This window comes from Microcaecilia unicolor, chromosome 11 (assembly GCF_901765095.1).
Source record: "Microcaecilia unicolor chromosome 11, aMicUni1.1, whole genome shotgun sequence".
NCBI classification, from domain to species: domain Eukaryota; kingdom Metazoa; phylum Chordata; class Amphibia; order Gymnophiona; family Siphonopidae; genus Microcaecilia; species Microcaecilia unicolor.
This window is the reverse complement of record NC_044041.1, coordinates 42,087,831-42,110,675: the sequence shown is the minus strand read 5'-3', so window position 1 is coordinate 42,110,675 and position 22,845 is coordinate 42,087,831. Positions and strand designations below refer to the sequence as shown.

Below are 22,845 nucleotides of genomic sequence, written 5' to 3'. Positions count from 1 at the left end.
GGAAAACAGCATACAAATACAACCAGGCAAACAAAAAAAGCAAACACTGGGCCTTCAGGATTGAGAAAAATGTAGTCCTTTAATATGATAAAGACCCGACACGGGCCGTGTTTCGGCGTACAACCCCCTGCATCAGGGGTCAATAAACTCCTGTTGGTCAACTTGCGGACTATTGCGCAAGAGGTAAGCAAAACAATCGGGGTAGAACTCCCGTTGTGTTAACAGCTCGTCTGTATTCAGAAAGACGCCTCCAATAATGAAAAACGCCTCATTATTTTTCTCAATCCTGAAGGCCCAGTGTTTGCTTTTTTTGTTTGCCTGGTTAAACTCAGATCTGTGACAGCGCATAAAGGTCCCTAGAGCAGTTTTAATGAAGTGCAGTGCACTTCAGACATGCGGACCCAGGCCCATACCCCCCCTACCTGTTACATTTGTGGAGGAAACAGTGAACTCTTCAAAACCCGCTGTACCCATATATAGGTGCCCCCCTTCACCCGTAAGGGCTATGGTAGTGGTGTACAATTGTGGGTAGTGGGTTTTGGGGGGCTCAGCACACAACGTAAGGGAGCTATGTTCCTGGGAGCATTTTATGAAGTCCACTGCAGTGCCCCCTAGGGTTCCCGGTTGGTGTCCTGGCACGTCAGGGGGACCAGTGCAGTACAAGTGCTGGCTCCTCCCATATCCAAATGGCTTGCATTTGGACGTTTTTGACATGGACGTCTTTGGTTTCGAAAATCGCCGAAAGTCAGAAACGTCCAAATCCAAGTACGTCCAAATCTAGGGACGTCCAAATTTAAGGATTTGGACGTCTCTGACGGTATTTTCAAAACAAAAGATGTACGTCCATCTTGTTTTGAAAATACGGGTTTCCCCACCCCCTGGATTTGGACGTTTTACAAAGACGTCCAAATCGCAACTTGGACGTTTCTTTCGAAAATGCCCCTCTATATGTCCAGATTTCCCCGGACATGCTCTCCTTTTCAGGGGACTGTCAGGGGTCCAGATGTTTTCCAGCCAGTCCATTTGTCCAGGTTTCTGTGCTGGCGGGTTGGTGGGCAGACGGGTTTTCCTTCTCCTCCCCAGCCTATCGTAGTGCACCCTGGTGGTCTAGTGGCCTCTTTGGGGCAGGAAAGAATTCCACTCTTTCCTGCCTACTGATGCTGACCTCCCCGCTACCGCCGCTTCTTGAAAATGGCTTCCGAGACTTCAAGCAGAGGCCTCGCAAGATCCTGACAGCCAGTCAGACTCAAAGAAAGGGGATGGGGTTTGATATTCCACCTTACTGTGGTTACAATTAAAGCAGTTTACATATATTGTATACAGGTGCCTATTTTACTCCTGAGGCAATGGAGGGTTAAGTGACTTGCCCAGAGTTGCAAGGAGCTGCAGTGGGAATCAAACGAGGCTCCCCTGGTTTGCAGGCCACTGCACTAACCATTAGACCACTCCTGTGCATGCAGGCTACTCCTCTGCCATCATTGTATGCTTTTACCTGCAGGAAGGAGGTGCAATTTTTAAATTGCCCTCTTGGTTGATGTGGTTTTCATTTACACTAGATAAATTACACTGCTTGCAATAGATATGTTCACTTACAAACATATGATGATTTTACAAGAGCTTTTGTTCTTCTAATACCACTGAAAAAGTCAGAATAGAAAGGAAGGAAAGATCAAAATGAAATGATGATATCTTAAAACTGCAATAGAGAATCTCCATCTGAAAACCTTCCAGCATGCCTTTTCTTGGAGTTATTGTGTTTGAAGACGGTTATTTGGAGTGTGACTAGTGAAAAATCACTACTAATAGGCTGTTTCTGAACCACTTCCTCTAACAGAAATCATGATGTGGAAAATCTTCAGTGGGGTATCAAATTTTTTTGTTCTCAAGCTACATTTGCTTTCACTTCCTAATTTTTATCTCTAGTGACGGGTTTCAATCAGAGTGAAACTCTCTGTGTTAAAGTCCTGGTGGCATTTAGTACAGTTTCCAAGTGCCACCTTCTTTATCATCTTCTTTCCGCTGCTGCTTTATGGTAAGTTTCTTTTCTGGTCTCTGAAGCACATCTGATTTTATTTTTTGTTATTTTTGTTCGCTATTTTTTCTTTTTCCTTTCTCCATGTTTGTTTTTTTTGTCATTTATTCTCTTGCAACTTTATGACACAATGTAAATTTCAGGTCAAATCCCTCAATCCACATCTGTTGTGTGACTAGTTGTAACTCATTGAAAATTCCGTGGAGGGTATTTGGGCACCCAGTCACCACAGTGCAACGAAAGCTATTGAGATATTTATAGAGAGATGGATGGGGTAGGCCTCCTGAACAGCCCCAGTAAAGATGAGCTCAGCTTAGCCATTGGTTTCTCTATTTTCATGAGTTACTTGGCTTCTTGGACAGCCCTTCCTTATGGTGGGATTAACTCCAGATTATCAGAGGTAGGTTAAACCTGCCCAGCATTTTCCACTTTGTATGTATGGACTTGCAATTCCAGGGGGTCTTTTACTAAAGCTTATCTGCAGCAGGGACCTCAGCACTGTTGACCCCTTCTGGATAGGAGGTCTTTCTGCACATATTCCATTGCCATTACCTACCTGTTGTACTGAAGTCAACAGATTTTTTTTTTTGCCGGTTGCTTCGCCCATGACATTCTCCCCGTGTAATCCCATGTTCCTTCCCCTCTGTATCTGTGCCTACTATGTATTGTATTGTATCCTTTTGAATGAATGTAAGCCACATTGCGCCTGCTCTTGTGGGAAAATGTGGAGTAAAAATGCACCAAATAAATAAAATAAATAAATTTCGGGGCCCTCTTGGTAAAACTACTGTGTGTACACATAACAAACGCATGTTTCCGAAGAAGTTGTGCAGGTCAGCAGTATGACGTTTCCCCACAAGACTGGAGGTACTGTTGCGGAAGCCATTCACTTCACTTTGCAGTTAGAATCGAATCTGGGAGGGGAGGGGACTCTTAATTTTTAGTGGATTCAGGGCTCTAGATTAAGCCTCTGATTCCTGTAGCAGTTTTACTTAACAATACAGTGACATAGCAAATGGCAGATAAAGACCAGTTGGCCTAACCAGTCTCTTCAGTTGTCTTCCTCTCTAGATTACTACCACTTTGGATAAATAAGCATATAAATGCCAGCGCTTCAACCACCTCCAAATTCCTTTCCATATGCTTTTTTTAATGTGGCACCTCCCTGTCGCTAGCACTGTCTATATCTGGCATACATATTTAGATTCCATCAGAGTGCTGGCCTCTACTGACTCTGCCACTAGATCATTCTAGGCCTTGTCAACCTGCAGGGCGACGTGCTTATTATGATAGATGCACCAGTGAATACTATGTAGTCAGCCTTGTAATATGGAAAAATGTTTCTACAGCACTGCCTTACTGTGAAAAAAGTGCCAGTTCTTTATTTAATTCTCTAAAACACAGTCCCCTGGTATATTTCACAAATAACATAAAGAAAGCAAGATTCAGCATAAGTTTCAAATTGAAAGTATCATAGTCAAAAAAAAAGTTGCTTTTAGATAAGCATCGTTACTGGAGATATGTAAACATGCTGTGATATGAGGAAAAAGCTTTTTATTTTTTCTCAGATGATGAGAAGCAGGTGTGGTGTCCATATCAGATGGTGGGTGGTGAGAACCTGGTGAGATTTGAACAAGGCTTCGTTTCTGGCTTAGCCAAGCACTCGGGTAGTGTCTGGAATTTGTACCTGGGGAGGTATGTTTAATTGCAACAGCAAAAGGCTTCATTTTAGGGTGCTAAGGTGCATGGTCGTCGGTGCACCTCTCTGACCACCATTTGGTGCCATCCTCAGTGGTTCCTGAAGGGGAGGGGGGAGAGTTTATCAGAGGTCTTGCCCCTTCCTTGGCCACCTTTAAATCTAGACTGAAAGCCCACCTCTTTAACATTGCTTTTGACTCGTAACCACTTGTAACCACCTGTCTCCACCTACCCTCCTCCTTCCTGTACACAATAATTGATTTGATTTGCTTACTTTATTTTTTGTCTATTAGATTGTAAGCTCTTTGAGCAGGGACTGTCTTCTATGTTTGCAGCGCTGCGTATGCCTTGTAGTGCTATAGAAATGCTAAATAGTAGTAGTAGTAGAGGTCAGAAGCTGGTTTAATATTATGTATAAGTATGTCCAGCAATAATTTTGACCTCCCACAATCCCGACAAAGACCTTGAACAATGCCCTTTTGTACTTCTTTGGTGAAGGATTTACGAGCCTTCTGTAGACTCCATGAGGGTTCACCTTTTTTTCTGTAAGGGGTTTGTTCTGTTTCCATTGCGTTTAATGAATAGAAATGTTCTCTGTTTTTTGGGAGGAATGTTATTTTTCCAGAGCTATATTTAGCCCTTGTAAACCCTTGTACAAGGTTTATATGGAACAAGACAAAACATCTTTCTTTCTGTGCCTGTTTCTGTCTTTGTTTATTTATGTCTGGAATATAGGGCACATCTATTCTAAGGCTCTAGATCTGTCGTAGGACAGTTGGATTTTAGGTTTGGATTTTAGATTTCATTACTTGACTTTTCCAAATGCACAAGGCAAGATGCAATCAAGTACATGTACAAAATTGTTAATTATGGTCACCATCAGGCCCGTTGAGCCCAATATTATAATACATCATCAGGTCTATTCCTTCTCATCGGTGAGAAATTTGGGAATTTTTCTGGCCTCAATGGGCTTGATGAAGCTTCAGGTAAATAGAGTGATTCAGAAAGTTTTCTTTCTTACGCATAAATTACGTTGTATCCGAAAGTATTTCAGGGAGCATCAGTTGCAGAAATAGCAACATTCGCAGTGGACCATTGTTTTTTAGTGTTTTGGTTTGAAGATTTTTTTTATTTTCTTAAGTCTTAAATTTTAATTGGACAAATAGGACTGCAGTCCCCAGAATGCTTTGCACAGGTTTGTAGTAGATGTGGATCTAGAGAACAATCTCCCAGGGTTCAGAGTTTGGCAGCTACACTACTTTAGCTAGAGCTGTCCAGTCACTGTATTCAAAACAGCTCTGGGTTTTTCCCAGTAGCCGCCGTTTGGAAATGGTAAATTAATTATCACTTAACCTTAGACAAAAGTAAGTACTGTTTCATAAACAATGGCGCTTTTCTCTTTCATTAGTATGAGAGACTCGTAGCCAGTTTTTCTCATGTATTTCACATGCTGCTGAATGGATAACTTAGAAAAATTAAAATAGAGTCAATGTTCAAAACCATTTATATGAATACATTTTATTTGTCTAAGTTGATATATGGGTACCATTTATCCATATAAAGTGACAAGGTACAGGGGCCTTCCAGGGGCATAGCCTAACTTTCTTTCTATAGTGGTGATATTCAGCTCTAATACAGATAGTCATTTGCATACCTCAATCCTATGAATATCAGATGTACAGATAAGTTGTCTGTGTATCTATATCCCCCTAATTCTATGTATGGTGCTAAAGATTGTGTGCGCAATTTAATTGTACAATGAGCCAATTATCACTGATCTTTGTGTGCCAATAATCAATTATCGGCGCCAATTGGGCAATAATTAAAATTTACGCCTACATCTTTTAGTTGTTCAATAATGATGCATGCGTTAATGTTTACACACGGATCAAAAAGGGGTCGTGGCCATGTGAGGGGCATGAATGGGTCAGGGGCATTCTTGGAATTTGTGCTCAGTGTTACAGAATTAGGCGCAAGGATTTACACCAGGTTTCAAGTGGTGTAAATCCTCGCACTCAAAATTGGGCATGAATCCTGACACCACATGCTATTCTGTAAATTGCGCCCAACTTGTTCATTTTTTGTGTGTGTGCCATATACAGAATTTAGTCCTGTATGTGCATTTTCAGTGATAGTGAGATATATGGATATCTTTTTGAAAATCCTCATAAAGATATATGTTTATTAGGATGCTTATGTGTCACCTTTCAGGGTACAGTCAAAGCAGTTTACAACAAATCATAAGTAGAAAGGAACTACAAAATAAACAGCACAGTGGAAAGACAGTACAGTACATAAGAACATGCCATACTGGGTCAGATCATTGCCCTTCTAGCCCAGTATCCTGGTTCCAGCAGTGGCCTATCAAGGTCACAAGTATCTGGCAGAAACCCAATTAGTAGCAACATTCCATGCTACCAATCCTGGGACAAGGAGTGGCTTCCCCCATGTCCATCTTAATAACAGACTATGGACTTTTTCTCCAGGAACTTGTCCAATCCTTTTTTTAAATCCAGATATGCTAACCACCGTTACTACATCCTCCGGCAATGAGTTCCAGAGCATAACTATTCTTTGAGTTAGAAAATATTTCCTCCTATTTGTTTTAAAAGCATTTGCATGCAATTTCATTGAGTATCCCCTGGTCTTTGTACTTTTTGAATGAGTGAAAAATTGATTCACCTCCACCTGTTCCACACCACTCAGAATTCTACGCTGGAAGAGAGAATCGAGAGAGAGGGTATATGATAGAGACGTTTACAAACCTCAGTGGCGTCAATATGCAGGAGGTGAGCCTTTTTTAAATGAAGGAAAACTCTGGAATGATGGGGCATACGATGAAATTAAGAGGAAACAGGAGGAATCTATTATTTCACCGAAAGGGTGGTGGATGCGTGGAATGACCTGACCTCTCAGTGGAGGTTTTGGAGACGAGGACTGTGTCAAAATTTAAGAAAGCGTGGGACAGGCATGTGGGATCCCTTAGTAAAGGAAGAGTTAGTGGTTACTGAGGATGGGCAGACTGGATGGGCCATTCAGCCCTTATCTGTCGTCATGTTTCTAAGCTTTGTAGACCTCAGTCATATCCCCCCTCAGCCGTCTCTTTTCCAAACTGGAAAATGAATTCACCGCAACTGAAAATTGCTGCCAACATATTCTAAATTAGTTTACTTGTTTAAAAAACTGCATAAAAATATACTTTCTTCATACTAGACCAAAATCAGTTGTCTCCATATTATCCAGGGAGGCTTTTGAAAGAAAAACACATGAGGACATACAGCTGTATCCAAAAAGAATATTTTTGAGTCTTTTATGTTTAACAGTTTTGTATTCTGTTCCATTCCCTCCACACGATTCACAGGATAATCAATGCCGCTCTCTTGTTCTTCTCTTTTACCATAAGGGCCTGTTTTTTTTTTTTTTTGCTTCAAGCTCTTTATCAGTTGGAATGGGAGTGTCCATAATTCTCCAAACAATGGTCATTAAAACCAATTTTTCGATTGCTTAATCAGACTAAATAAAAATGTATTTGCCACCCACCTTCTCCCCCTTCCCAAGCTGATGAAAAAGGAGCAGAGAAAGTGACCTGTACAGTTCAATTTTCAAAGAGATTTGTATAAGTAGAAAGCAATTCTGCCTGTATAAATCAGCTTTCTGAAACTGGCCCACCCTCTGTGAGGGGAAAAGTTTATGTGTAGTTCTGTAATGCATGCACTTTCACCCGTATGTGGGGGAGGGAGTGGATCTAGGAATAGGGTTAAAGTGGGGATTGCAACATCACACACACAAACTTGTATTTTCAAAGATACACACGTTTCGGGGTTTTTTTTTTTTTTTTTCATTGAAAAAGAACCCACCCAAAAAGAAGCTGCAAGTGTGTGCGGGCACTTTCGTCTCAGGTAGATTTAAACGTAAAGTACGCTTGTGCTTTCGCTTTCAGAGTTGATTCAGATTCCTGGGTAGGAAATACTTGCCTAGGTTGCAGCTGTTCAAGTCTTTAAAAATTGTCCGCAGTATCCTTTTAAGTGTCAGACCCTTGGAAATGCAGGTTTATGGAGGTGTCGTGAATGGTCTTGAACGCTCATGTGCAGCAATCTCTTCATAAATTTGTAACGATCCTCTATATAGGGTGTCAGATTCTGCAAAGGATTCCCTCCCCCCCCCCCGACCAATGAATGCATCACAACGCCTAGCACTGAGGCGTTTTATGTTGACAGTGATGTTTGTGAGTTGTGTAATTGTTAAATACCCTCCCACCTGAGATTCTTTGGCATCTACATTTTAAGGGGTTAATATCATTTGTCAGTAATATGTAGCTGACAAGATAGGTATTGTTTCTCATCAGGCTATAGCATTAAAGCAGGATGTGTCTGTATATGGGAAGGGAAGAGAATAGGTACATTGTCCTCCGGTATTTTTACTGCACACAGCTTCGGCTGTTTTTAAATGTTACTGGGTACAGTCAGATGCTTTCGCAATATCAGAAGACCATTTCTTCTATCAAAAATTATTTGATCTGAATACTTGTGTCGTTTTTGGACTCCTTTGCAGCTCTGTGATGTTGTAATATGTCCCATTGATGCTGTCAGCATCTTGGCTGGTTTCTGTCAGACAGTCCTTCAGGGTGGATTCAGCTCGTCTGGAGCTGTACTGATTTCTCTTTTTTGATACCCCCTCCAGGAACAGAAGTTTTGCCAGCGCTACGACCAGCTGATGGAAGCCTGGGAAAAAAAGGTGGAACGCATTGAAAACAACCCACGGCGGCGTGCCAAGGAGAGCAAAGTGCGGGAGTACTATGAGAAACAGTTCCCAGAGATCCGAAAGCAGAGGGAGCTGCAAGAACGGATGCAGAGGTTGGTGTTAAACAAGTTCCCGATGATGAAGGTGGGGAAGAAGTCACGAATGCTGTTGGGTGAATGAAGGTCCAGTTCTTGGAGTGTTTCTTGCATGCAGAACTAAGGAGCTTAGTATAACAATGTGGGAGCATAGAAGGAGCAGCACAGCTGGCTGCATACAGAGGTTGGCATCTGTTTAGTTCTGAAATCTCTGAACGTACATGTTAGAATCTGGTCCTTGCCTAGCTGTTCAAGCATCCTTTGTATGCTATCAGGTTGATATTCAAAGCGATTTAACTGGCCAGGGGAGGGTCCTGGTTGGTTAAATAGCTTGTGCGAAACTATCTGCCAATACTCAGCGGTACTTAACCGGCTAATATCAGCACTAACCACAAAAGTGAAAAGCAGCTATTTTGTGAGTGGTCCGGGTGCAGAGTCATCACTTAACTGCTTAAGGGGTCCTTTTACTTAGCCGCGTAGATGCCTACGTGTGCCCAACGCGCACCAATTCGGAACTACTGTCTGGCTACCGCGTGGCCCGGACGGTAAATTTCATTTTTTACGTGCGTCCACTACACGCGCTGAAAAATATATTTTATCTTCTGGCGCACGGTGCTAACCGGGCGGTAATCGACATTGTACGCATTCTGATGATTACCACCCGGTTAACGTGTGAGACCTTACCGCTAAGTGAATGGATGGCGGTAAGGTATCAGCCCCAAAATGGACACACGCCAGTTTTCATTTAGCCGCATGTCCATTTTCTGCCCCTCCCCCAAAGGCCTTTTTTTGCAGGTGCTCTGAAAAATGGACCTGCACGCGTCCAATGCAGGCCACTTTTCAGCGCACCTTACTAAAACGACCCCTAAGTTAACTGGACAGATTGGACTGCATAACACTCAGTCCTATCTTTATGCAGTTTCGCCTGGATAGTTAAGTGCTGAATATCGCATTTAACCACATAAGAAACAGCCAGCTGCATAAACCTGGATATTCAGTGCCAGGACATGGCCCAGAATTAAATATCTGGGCATAATGTCAGTTTGGGACAAAAATGAAATGCTCACTGCTGCCGGCTGAATATTACCCTCCATGTTTATTTAGCTTATCATCTGTGTGGAGTGGAGGAGTAGCCTAGTGGTTAACGTGCAGCAGATTTGGATCCTGGGGAACTGGGTTCTATTCCTACTGCAGCTCCTTGTGACTCTGGGCAAGTCACTTAACCCTCCATTGGCCCTGGTACAAAATAAGTATCTGTGTATAATATGTAAATCGCTTTGATTGTAACCACAGAAAGGCAGTATATCAAGTTCCATCCCCTTTCCCTGAAAGACCATGATGTGCAGAGATTAGGATGACTGTGGAAGTTATTTGACCATTAGAAACCTGTGCTGAGTCAGCCCAAACGGTTGTAAAATTGCCTTTCTTTGTGTTAGCCCTGTGTCTTGGACAAAGCACTGTTCGTAGTAAGGTGGATGCAGGTCTCCATTCCAGAAGAGTAAATCATGGAGTGACATGCGTGACCTTAATGGATGGCAGGCAGCTGGCTGTTGTGAATGAGGTGATCTCCTGCTCATGCAAGAGCAGTGCTGAGCGTTAATCATGGAGTAGACTTCCCTCCAGTTTCAGCCAGTAAGGATTCCAGTGCAGTGCCAGCTTTCTATGTGAAGGAGATGCTATAAAGTATGGAGAAAGTGTGTGGCTGAGATCTTTCTTCAACCTCGGAGGAAATTTCTTCTTTTCTGTTTTTTGTTTTGCTTGTTTTTTGGTCTTTGCTCATATCTTAGGTGTGGCCCTTGTAGATTCAATATTTGAAGTGGGCCGTTTGTAGTTGTGCAGTCAAAACATCTGACCCCTCTGTTATTATTTATCAAGAACAGTATTTTTGAGTGGCATTGTGATATAAGTTGTATATAATTATGCAGGGTCATGCACTTGGATCGCAAAAATCCGAGGGAATGGTACAGTATAGGGGGTGAAGTGCTGCAGCGTGCGAAGGAAGAGCGGGACTTGGGGGTGATTGTGTCTGATGACCTTAAAGCTTTCAAACAGGTAGAAAAAGCGATGGCTAAAGCCAGAAGGATGCTTGGGTGCATGAAGAGAGGCATGACCAGCAGGAAAAAGGAGGTGATAGTGCCGTTGTATAAGTCTCTGGTGAGGCCCCATTTGGAGTACTGTGTGCAGTTCTGGAGACCACACCTACGGAAAGATATAAACAGGGTGGAGTCGGTCCAGAGGGCAGCTACGAAATTAGTAAACGGTCTTGAATGCAAAAATTATAGGGACAGGCTTATGAACCTCAACATGTATATGCTGGAAGAGAGGAGGGAGAGAGGAGACATGATAGAAACGTTTAAATATCTCAAGGGCATTTATGTACAGGAAGAGAGTCTTTTCCAAATAAAGGAGAGCTCTGGAATGAGGGGACATATGACAAAGTTAAGAGGGAATAGGCTTAGGAGTAATCTAAAGAAGTACTATTTCACAGAAAGGGTGGTGGAGGCATGGAATGGCCTCCCGGTGGAGGTTGTGGAGTCGAGGAGTGTTCCAGAATTTAAAAAGGCATGGGATAAGCATGTGAGATCGCTTAGGAACAGGTAGAATTGGGGGTTACAGAGGATGGGCAGACTGGATGGCTCATTTGGCCTTTATCTGCTGTCATGTTTCTATGTTTCTATTGTCTTTTCCAAATTTGTGCATAAAGAAAGTTAGAAGTTCAGGTAGAATTGATAGGCCACTATCCAAAACAGCTTATAAGCTAAGAACCTCATTTCCTAACCTGTGTTGTACACTTAGGGCCAGATTCTGTAAATGGTATCTAAAAAATAGGTACATAAACAGCACCTAAAGTTAGGCATGGTTTGTAGAATAGCGCATAGGACCGGGGAATGTGCCTACATTTAAGCATGGCCACTGAAAACCTGGAGTAAATACCCACGCTTAAATTAGATGCGGTTCCCCCGAATTCTTTAACCACACATGTAAATTTGAGTAGCTCCCTCGACATGCCCACACTCCTCCCATGCCCGCACCCCCTTTTCAGCTATGTGCATTAGAATTTACGTACATCTCTTTTTAGAATACACCTAAAAGGTACTCGTTAATTCCAATTATTTCCAACTAGTGCTGTTAATTGGTTATCGGCCAGTTATCAGTGCTGATTGGCTCGTTAATTAAGTTGCGCGTGTAAATTGGGCGTGCACCCAGTTTGATGTGGTCAACTCGCCATGCCTAATGTAGAATCCAGAGATTGTTAAATAAGCCTCTTTGACAGTATTGGTCTTTCTACTTTTATTTTTACCGATGACATCACTGTTTACATCCCGTTTTCCAAAATTCTTTGTGATGATATTAACAAAATCAGATTAGGTATCACATTAACTGGATTCTGGGCTTCTAATTTTAAATTGAAACTTAATACTGAGAAGACTAAATGTTTATTAATAACAAATCCTTATCATCCGATTATTCTCAAAGATTTTACAGTTGATAAAATAACATATCCTCTTGTATCCTCAATGAAAGTCTTAGTGGTTACAATTGATCCGTTTTTATCCTTAGGAAGTCAAGCCTTCGAATGTTGTCTCTAGTTCCTTCCATATGCTTTGGAAATTAAAGAGATTGTGATCATTTTTCACAAGACCTGTCTTCCATACATACCTTAACCCAATCTCTTGTTCTAACAAAAATCGACTATTGTAATTCCATCTATGCGGGAATTAAATGCGGCCTTTTTAAAAAACTACAAACTGTTCAAAACATGGCTGCTCATCTAATTTGTAAATCACCTTGCTTTGCTAAAGCTACCCCACTCCTTCATAATCTACAGTGGTTACCTTTAAAGAGCAGAAATTCGTTCAAACTATGTGCATTGGCCCATCAAATTTTATTTGGTATGTCACTGCCCTATGTGAATGAACTCTTTGATTTACCTTCATGCAGTGCTTCTGTGTCATCCACTACTAAATGGACTTGGGGAAATTCCAGGAATAACATGTATAGAATGTTTGTACGTTTGGGAAGCTCACCAGGTGCCCTTGGCCTGGATTGGCCGCTGTCGTGGACAGGATGCTGGGCTTGATGGACCCTTGGTCTTTTCCCAGTGTGGCATTACTTATGTACTTATGTACATTTCTGTAACAAAATTGAGCGGAAGCTATCCAGAAGGACCAGACTGAAGCCACAAATGTAGGAGCCAAAAAAAAGTTTATTACGACCCAACACGGTCCGTGTTTCGGCCAAAAAGGCCTTCCTCAGGGGTCTAAAACAAGGATACGACATATATAATAATGACATAATAAAACCATGAGAAAAACAGTATAAAAACATATAAAGGCACATATTGTGTATAATAATGATAACTTTAAAATGACATTTTATATCTAAAATATACATTTAAAGTACATATATATAATCGCAAGTAAATTATACCGATGAATTATATTAAATAAAATCTATTCAAATTATTTATGTTTTAAATAATATTTAAACAAAAATATGTGTAATAATGTTTAAACAGAATATGTAATGTATGTATAATACATGCAGAAGAGGTACAAAAGTGTGGTAATATACAGTATAATATACTAAACAATAAAATATGTTTAAAAATATGTATAAAGGATATAATGAATGAATAAAAATCCATGTAGAGATGCAGGCAACAGGATATCAAGATAAATATAAACATGAACATATATGGGGGTAATTATTAACTATACAGACACCAACTTTTGCATAAGTGTTAATTAATAGTCATACCTTCAAACTGGCTTATATTGGTGTTCCTCCAAAAAGGGTCTCACAAAAAGAGTGAGATGATCTGGACAAAAGTGTAGAAATATAATTAAATTGAGTATTGGTTATCAATTTAAAGTATAACCTTAAGGCTGCATACGAAGTCTTTTTAATGTAAAGACTTGCAAATATAAATTTTATCAGATGAAATATAACGAAATATACATAGTTGACTGATATAGAGGTGTTCTCAAATACAATAAAAATGATGGTAATAATAATAATAATACTGACGGTGCTATTTGAATGATGGTTAATTGGCGTTATTTTGATAATATACACGGTATATGCAAGCTAATATTAGTTTTGATGTTCAAAAGTAATTTGAATGGCTTCTCGAAAGGACTCGAGATCCAAGCACCGATTATAGTTAAAGTAAACCATGTGTTTAAAAAGCAAAACTTATGGGAGGGATACTTATGAAAAAAAGGAATAGTTATGAAAAAACAACACAAAAAAAAGGAGGTGAAAGACTAACCGCTAATGCTATCGGAATGGGTTTATAAGTACTATCTACACAGACTTGCTGATGCATTGAAAGCCAGCAGTAGCGAGTGCAATTAAAGTAAACCATATGTTAAAAGAGCAAAACCTATGAAGGAAATATCTATGAAGAGAACAATGGAATTGAAAACTTACCGCTAGTGATATCAGAATGGGTTTGTAAGTACTATCGACATAGACATGCTGATGCATTGAAAGCCAGCTATAGCGAATCAGCTGTTACTTATGGTAAATGTGCTGACGTCGCTGATGATGTAAATCACGTATGGTAGCCTATAATGGCTTAGAGTTCCAATATTCAAAAGGAAATACGATGACGCTTCAAACTGCCCAGTCAATTAGTGACGTGTGCTGGATGATATAGATTGAAGGACTCGATGTTTCAAAAATGTCCATGTATTGGAACAAGCAAATTTGTTAAGAATATAACCAATTATTTAATTAAAAGGATCTGATAAAACTGAGCAGGTCTATATAATATAGTATTTAATGTAGCCCATATAGTTTAATGTCCAGGAGTTTAAAAACCGGCGAAAGGTAAAAATAAAAACTGGAAAAAACAAAAACGCTGACAGATAAAAGCTAACTATACCCAATAAAATGAAAACTGAACTATAACCAATGCTACATACAGCGTTATGTATATTATAAAAATAATAAACTAAAAAGTTTCCGCTGGTAATGTCTAAATAAATAGGCAAGTGCCGTTACGCTAAAGATCTGTGATAGCGACTCAACGGTTATTTATAGGAAATACATTGGCTTCTCTCATTAATATGAATTCTATATGGCAGCATATCGTTGCTGACAACCTCAATATTCAGAAAAGTATGAAATGACACCTCAAACTGTCTAGGTCAATTAATGATGAGTGTAAAATGGGACAATGGTATGGGATAATCGTCCAAAAAGTAATTTTTACGATATCTCAAAATAAACCAACCATAAGAAGTTTTAAGAATCATATAAATAGAAAGGTTGACCTTTCTATTATATGGACAATAAATGAGTGATGATATTGTGTGTGTATGTATATATTTATATTTTAAAAAATTAATATTTATATTTTAGAAGGTTAACCAAATTGAAGGAATATGAAAACGAAGGTAATTAATTGAAAATGAATTTAATGGAAGGTGAATCAGTGCTATTATATAAATATGTATTGTAAAAAATAAACAAGTGCTATTATATAGATATGTATTATAAAAAGTATTAACCAGATTGAAGGAAATGAATTTGAGCCAGATTCAAGGGATACATATATATCTAGTGAGGAGTGAAAGGATACTATTATATAGATATATATTATAAAAAATGTATAAGTTCTAATTCCTTATTTAGACCGTTCGGAATTATTGAATCTAATTCATAAATAGCACGTTGTTCTGCTTTTAGTAGTGTGCTATCTAAATTTCCACCCCTCCAACCACTTTTGAAGGTCTTGAGAATGAAAAATTTTATATCTTCACATTTATGTTCAGCCTGTATCCAATGGTCAACCAAAGGTGCTGTCTTAATTTGTCTCTTGATGCAGCTACGGTGCTCTATAATCCTAGCCTTAATCATCCTACTGGTCTTACCAACATATATCAGGCTACATGGGCATAAAATGATATATACTACATTTTGTGTTTGACAGTTACTATTAAAATTAAGTTTATAGCATTTTCTGGTAGTGGGATGGACAAATTCTTGAAGAGTTAATGAATGTATGCAGACTGAGCATTTATTACACGGTTGATGGCCAACCTTAACTTCAACTGTCCTATCAAGTGTTGGAAGAGCAGATGGAACTAGAAGATCTTTCAAATTTGGGTTCCTGGAAAGAGCAAATGTCGGTGTGATGTCTCTAAAGCAAGGGAGTGTCTGTATGATGTGCCAATGTTTTTTGATAATGTCTTTAAAATGATGACTAAATGATGAAAAACGGAAGTTGCATACGATGTCAGGAATACCCTTGATCTTATTACCAGTCTGTAAGAGTTCTTGTCTTGTTCTATTACATGCTTTGTTAAAACCCTTTTTAACACATGCTTTAGGGTATCCTCTTTGGATAAACCTCTCTGTGAGATTTTTAGATTGTTCCAAAAAATCTTCTGTGTTGGCACATACACGTTTGAGTCTCAAAAACTGGCAAAAAGGCAAATTGTCTTTTAGAGCACGATTGTGATAGCTAGTGTAATGTAAGTAGCAATTACGATCCGTAGGTTTCTTATATAGTGATGTGGTCAGCCAATATTTTTCTTTCCTGACTAGCACATCTAAAAATGATATGCACTCCGTACTGGATTGTATTTTAAACTTCAAATTGGTGTCTAAACTGTTAAGCCAACCATGGAACTCATTAAGTAATTCTATATTGCCCTTCCACAGGATGAAAATATCATCGATGTATCTTTTGTATAGCTTAATCTCTTCTTTATATGGATGGTCATCAAGGAACAACCTTTCAAATTTAGCAACGTAAAGGTTAGCTATATCAGGGGCCATACTAGCCCCCATAGCTGTGCCTTTAATCTGTAAATAAAAATTTCCATTGAAGGCAAAATAATTTTTAGTAAGAGCTATGGTGGCTAAAGTCATAATGAGGCGGTTAGGGATCCTGATATTGGTTTTCCTGTCTCTGATAGTTTCTTCAATGATAGTTAACGCTTCTAATTGTGGGATATTTGTGTACAATGATTCGATATCTAAGGTGACTAACATTAATCCCTCTAAGTCACCGTCATATTCCTCAAGTATATTGATAAAATGTGCTGTATCTCGTACATAGGACTTGATGAGTGGAATGTATGGTCTTAGAAAAAAGTCAGTAAAAATAGATAACGGCTCTAAAATTGAGCCATTTCCTGAAATGATGGGACATCCAGGAGGGTTCTCTAAGCTCTTGTGAATCTTAGGTAAGATGTAAATCGTAGGGATAGTGGGGTGTTCATTTATTAAGAATTGTTTCTCTTTAATGGTCAAATAGCCCATTTTACCAGCATATTCGACTACTTCGATGATATCATTTTTCAGAGATTCTGTTGGATTTTCTTGAAGAGGAACATAGAATTCTGTATCATTTAACTGCCGCATAATTTCGGAGATATATGAGGTCCTATCCATAATTACCAAGCCTCCACCCTTGTCAGCAGGTTTAATGACTATATTACGATTAGATGCCAGAGATCGTAGAGCCTTATTTTCTTCTTTAGTTAAGTTGTAAAAAGGAATTCTAGTGCCACTGTTCTCTAGAGAAGTGATATCTCTTAGAACCACTTCATGAAAGGCTTTAATGATCGGGTCAGTTGGACCTGGAGGGACCCATTTAGACTGCCTTTTTACAACAGACATATCTATATTAGAGACGGAATTGGTAGAGAAAAAATGTTTAATTTGTAGTCTCCTTTGTAATTTGAATAGGTCTACACGCGTCTGTAGAGCATCATAATTTGATGTGGGGGAAAAAGAGAGACCCCTCTGTAATATTTGGTTTTCTAAATCTGTGAGATGATATTGAGATAAATTGAAAATAGGGATTTTATCTACCAACGAGGTTGGAAGTCTCTTGGTCTTCCGCCCCTGCCCCTGCCTCTGCCTCTTCCGCGACCTCTGTGGTAAGGAAAGTAGTTGTGAGCTGGGGGTATTGGCCCCACGGTGGAGGTGTATCTGTCCCTCTGTTGGTAATTCTTTTGCCAGAGGTGTTCTAAAAAAGGTTGTGTTGAAGTGGTTGGTGCTGTGGGGCTAGAGGGAGGAGATGTGAAGGGTTCATCATCAGACATACTTCTAATTCTCTTACAACTCCTCCCTCTATCAACTGATTTAGGGGCCCCTTCCATGTTTTGATGTACCTCGGCCTGAACCGTTATACTATTTTTATTGGGTTCATGGTGGGTATCTATTCTATTGGAATGTCTATAGAGACTACCATGTTTCCCTACGTAAGATTGTGATCTCCTTGATCTCTTAACTTGATACTTTACCTTTGCCTTGGCCCATGGGTATACTGGGCCACTGCGATAATCATCAATGTCCCGCCTGAACTTTTCCATCTTACCTCGTTTAAGTTCTTGTCTAAAATTTTTACTGCGATTGTTAACATCTAAAATAATGTCATTAAAGTGTTTGTCATCCTTCTCAAGGGACTCCAAATCTGTTTGGAGTGTGCTTTTCAAATCTTCTGCTTTCTGCTTTGCTGTCTCTATGAGAAGGATCATAAGATCTAATGAACACTTATTCAGAATTTTACACCAGTTGTCCAAAAAAGGCTGGTCATCCTGGAAAATGGTGGGTCCTTTCATGATCCTTAAGCCACGGGGGATCCTCTGCTGCCTACAGTATTCTAGAAGGAATGAGTAGTGCAAGTCCAGTTTGATAGCATTCTTTTGTTGTAGGATCAAATCAGACCATCTTTCTAGCAATGTAGAGTCTGTTCCAGTGTTATCTTCATCAATGAATGGTGGTTGTGATTGTAATAATCCATTGATGTGGTCTCCTGAGAAACTAAGGAGATCTTCCCATGGACGAAAGGCCATGTCTGGACCCGGAAGAGGACAAAAAGGTCCTGAAAACAACAACGAAGAGAGTCCAAAATCTCCTGCAAAAGGACAAAACTGTAACAAAATTGAGCGGAAGCTATCCAGAAGGACCAGACTGAAGCCACAAATGTAGGAGCCAAAAAAAAGTTTATTACGACCCAACACGGTCCGTGTTTCGGCCAAAAAGGCCTTCCTCAGGGGTCTAAAACAAGGATACGACATATATAATAATGACATAATAAAACCATGAGAAAAACAGTATAAAAACATATAAAGGCACATATTGTGTATAAATATGTACATTTCCCCAGTTTTTAGTGATTTCCGGAAGTTTAGGTGGTCAAACGTCGTTTTCAAGGCTTTTGGTAATGCCTTCCACAGTTGTGTGCTTATGTAGGAAAAACTAGATGCTTAAGTTGTTTTGTATTTAAGTCCTTTGCAGCTTGGGTAGTGCAGATTTAGATAAGATCGTGTTGATTCGGATGTATTTCTATTTGGTATTAAATAAATAGGAAACTTGAGACTTAGGGGCTCTTCTAATAAAGGGCATTAAGCACTTAGGGCCCTTTTTTCTGAAGCTCAGTGTGCGCTAACAGACATTTATGTGCGCTAAGTGCCACATGGCCCATTGGTATAAAATATGACATACAGCATATAGGGGTAAATTCTATAAATGGTGCCTATAAAATCGGAGCCGGAAAAAACCCTCTTAAGTGGTCTTCTATAAGCCGCGCTTAAAATTCGGCTAGGTATATAGCATACACGCTTAAGCAGAAAGTCACATGTAAATTTAGGGGCAGCCATTGGCACCAACGAAAAAGTGGTTCAAATGCCCGTGCCTAAATTTTATGCGCAGAGCACCGTTATTTTGTAAGCACATGTGTAACTTGAAGCCACACCCCCGTTCTGCTCCAAAATGCCCATGACCCTCCCATTTCTGCACCCCCCCTTTTTTGGAATGTGCATAAACTTTAGGTGCAGATCCTGCGTCTAACTTTACGCACGTTGGTCCCAATTAAATCTAATTAGTAACAATAATTTGCTTGTTAAAAAGCCAGTTATTGGCACTAATTGGCCTGTTATTCAATTAAATTGCGTGCACAAATTGGGAATGCATCTAAACTTGCCCACGCAATTTTTGGTGACCTTTACAGAATCAGAGGGATAGCGTTTGCTAAGCTCCAGTAAAAGGGCCCCTTAATGCACTATCATTGTGGGGGGAACAGGCTAATGCTTGACCACATTAAAGGGTTTTACCGTTTCCACACATGCGTTTATTTATGTGTAACCCACTTCAAACTCAAACACACACAATAAAAAAACATTAAAATATACATTACAATAACGAACACAATACAGATTGACACTGTAAAATAGACTTAAGAAAACTGGTCAGTATAAATGCACTAATCAGCAAATGCAGTCATCTAGACACCGATGTGTGTTACAGATATTTTTGAAAAATATTTTTTTTTGGGGGGGGGGGGGGGTGTTGCATGGTCAAAAAGTGGGCATGGAAGTGTTAGCCAGCTAGCGCATTACACTTACTGCATGCTAACTGGCTAATGCAGATATAACGCGGGACCACTTACCACCTCCTAAAGAAGAGGCGCTAAGTTTCGCTCATTAATCTGAATGTTAATGCAGTAAATTATGGCAGATAAAGACCTGAACGGTTCATCCAGTCTGCCCAACAGTCACACTCATTTTCAGGTTATGATTAAGCCAACAGTGAATGTGATATAACATATTTGATCATTGTCTCTCTATGGAACTTCTAGGACAGTGATGGGCAACCTTTTGAGCTTGGTGTGTCAAAATTCACCAAAAAACCGAGCATAACTCGGGTGGTGTGTCACTTCAAGAAAAATCACTGCTACTAGGACCGCCCCCGGGCCCCCCCTACCCGAGATCGCTGCCCACCCGAGGTCGCCGGGCCCCCCCTCCACCCGCTACCGGGCCCGGAACTAACCTTAAAGCTTCCTTTCACGTTGCAGCAAGCAGCAGCAGGGCAGACCTCTCCTCCTTCCTTCTGTGCTCCGCCCTCGCGGACGTTACGTCAGGCGAGGTCAGGACACGGAAGGAAGGAGTGGCCTGCCCTGCTGCTGCTTGCTGCGACGTGAAAGGAGGCTTTAAGGTTAGTTTCCGGGAGCGAGGAGGGAGGGCGGACCACACTGCGGCGGCGCCGTGTGTCATCAAAAATGGCTATGCGTGTCAGTGCTGACATGCGTGTCATAGGTTCGCCATCAGGGTTCTAGGACATAGACCATAGAAGTCTACCCGGCCATGTTCTTAAGTTCCAGCTACTGGAATTGCCTTCGAAGCCCTCTCTAGCCTGTCCAAATCTGTCTTGTCATTTGCAGGACACAGGCTGTAAAAGTCTGCCCAGCCCAGTCCTCACATTCCAAATTACTGGAGTTTCTGTCAAAGCCCTCTCCTAAACTGGATTGCCATATACGGGACCCAGACTGCTCAGCACTGGCCTTACTTTTTCACAGCCGGTGTCGTCATCTAAGCGTCACTTGACATGCAGCCATTTAAGTTTTGTATTTTTAAACCATTCATTTTCTAATTAGAGATCCTCTGTGTTCATCCCACGCCTTTTTGAATTCCGTCACCGTTTTTTTTTCTCCACCGCCTCTTTCAGGAAGGCATTCCAGGCATCAACCATCCTCTCTGTGAACAAGAATTTCCTGACATTACTCCTAAGTCTACCACCCCGCAACCTCAATTTATGCCCTTCTAGTTTTACCATTTTCCCTTCTCTAGAAAATATTTGTTTTTATATTGATAACTTTCAAGTACTTAAACGTATGTATCATATCTCCACTGTCCCTTCTCTTTTCTAGGTTATAAATATTCAGGTTTCATACATCTTTTGGCGCAAGCCCTATACCATGTTTGTCGCCTTCCTCTGTACCGCTTTAAGTCTTTTTACATACTTAGTAAGATACAGCCTCCAAAACCGAACACAGTACTCCATGTGGGGCCTCACCAATGACTTGTACAAGGGGCATCAACACCTCCTTTCTTGTGGTTATGCCTCTCTTTATACAGCCTAGCATCCTTCAGGCTACGGCCGCTACCTTGTCACACTGTTTTGTTGACTTCAGATCCTCGTATACTGTCATCCCTAGGTCTCTCTTCTTGTCTGTTCATATCAGCCTCTCACCTCCTAGTATATATGTCTCCGTTGGATTTCTGCTCCCTAAGTGCATCACTTAGCACTTCTTTGTATTGAATTTTAATTGCCAAACATTAGACTATTCTTCTAACTTTTGCAGATTTTTTTTCATGTATTCCACTCCCTCCGGGGTGTCCACTGTGTTACAAATCTTGGTTTCATCCGCAAAAAAGCAAACCTTACCTTTTAACCCTTCGGCAATGTCACTCACAAATCTATTGAACAGAATTGGCCCCAGCACCAATCCTTGAGCCACTCCACTACTCACTTTCCTCTGAGTGAATTCCATTAACCACCATCCTCTGGCGTTTGTCAACCTGTTCCTAATCCAGTTCACCACTTTGGGTCCCAACTACTGCCTGTCAAGCTTATTCAAGAGCCTCTTATGAGGAACCGTGTCAAAAAATCGCACAACCTGCAAAAAAAATGCATTAAGAGTGCTCCTTCTTGATGCAGCAGGTTAGTTTTGGGCTCATCCCACATTAAAATTCTGCATTAAAGAGTGTTAAGTCCAAAACTTAATGCCCTTTATTAGAAAGGCCCCTTAGTGTGACCCATAGATAGATATACGCACACATACACACCTCCTCCTTTAGCTTCTGATTTTCTTGAAAGAATTTTTGGGAGTGTAGTGGCAAATTTTCTGTAAGTATTGACCAGTAACGCATTCATCATGGGGATTAATTCTGATGGAGCCTTCTTTTTAAAGAAATTGGGTTGGTGAAGACAAGGGGCAGACTGACAGTGCTCCGGGCCCTCGGGCAATAAGGGGCAGAGACCCCTAACTACCTATCAAAAGTGATTAAATTAGATGGAGGCTAGGGGAGATTTGGGCCCTTAGGCACTGCCCTGTTGTTCCAATGGTCAGTCCACCCCTGGTGAAGATACAAAATATGTCAGATGCCAGGGTCTTAATGACTACTGCTTCTGATTTTAGGATTTAATCAATAAACACCAGTAGGCTTTCAGAAAGTTGGGCTTGAGCTGTAAGTGTGCTAGTGTTGTTCTGCTGTTATGTAGTGACTGTCTTCTTTTGATGAGAGTGAGTGTCCCTTTTCTATATTTTATGGAGTTCCTTTCTTTAAGTTTCTCTTACGAATTGTAAACCTCTTTGACCTATCTGTCAGAAGAGAGTGGTATAGTAAGTGATAAATAAATGATGAAACACCTGCAATGAAAAAAATATGTATTTATTGGATAAACACTGGAAATTTGTCACTTCTCCTAGTTCTGTCTCACCCCTCTCCTGGCTTGGCTTGTATCCTTTCTGCT

At 40.4% G+C, this 22,845-nt stretch overlaps 1 protein-coding gene across 1 annotated transcript in view; it reads left to right on the top strand.

Annotated features, from left to right (window-relative positions):
- LOC115479673 (nuclear receptor corepressor 2-like) overlaps window positions 1-22,845 on the top strand; it is a 667,653-nt gene that overhangs the window by 371,249 nt on the left and 273,559 nt on the right. Inside the window, exon 10 of the mRNA XM_030217748.1 lies at window positions 8,411-8,583. Coding sequence (XP_030073608.1) covers window positions 8,411-8,583 — 173 coding nt within the window. The remainder of the gene's footprint in view (window positions 1-8,410; window positions 8,584-22,845) is intronic.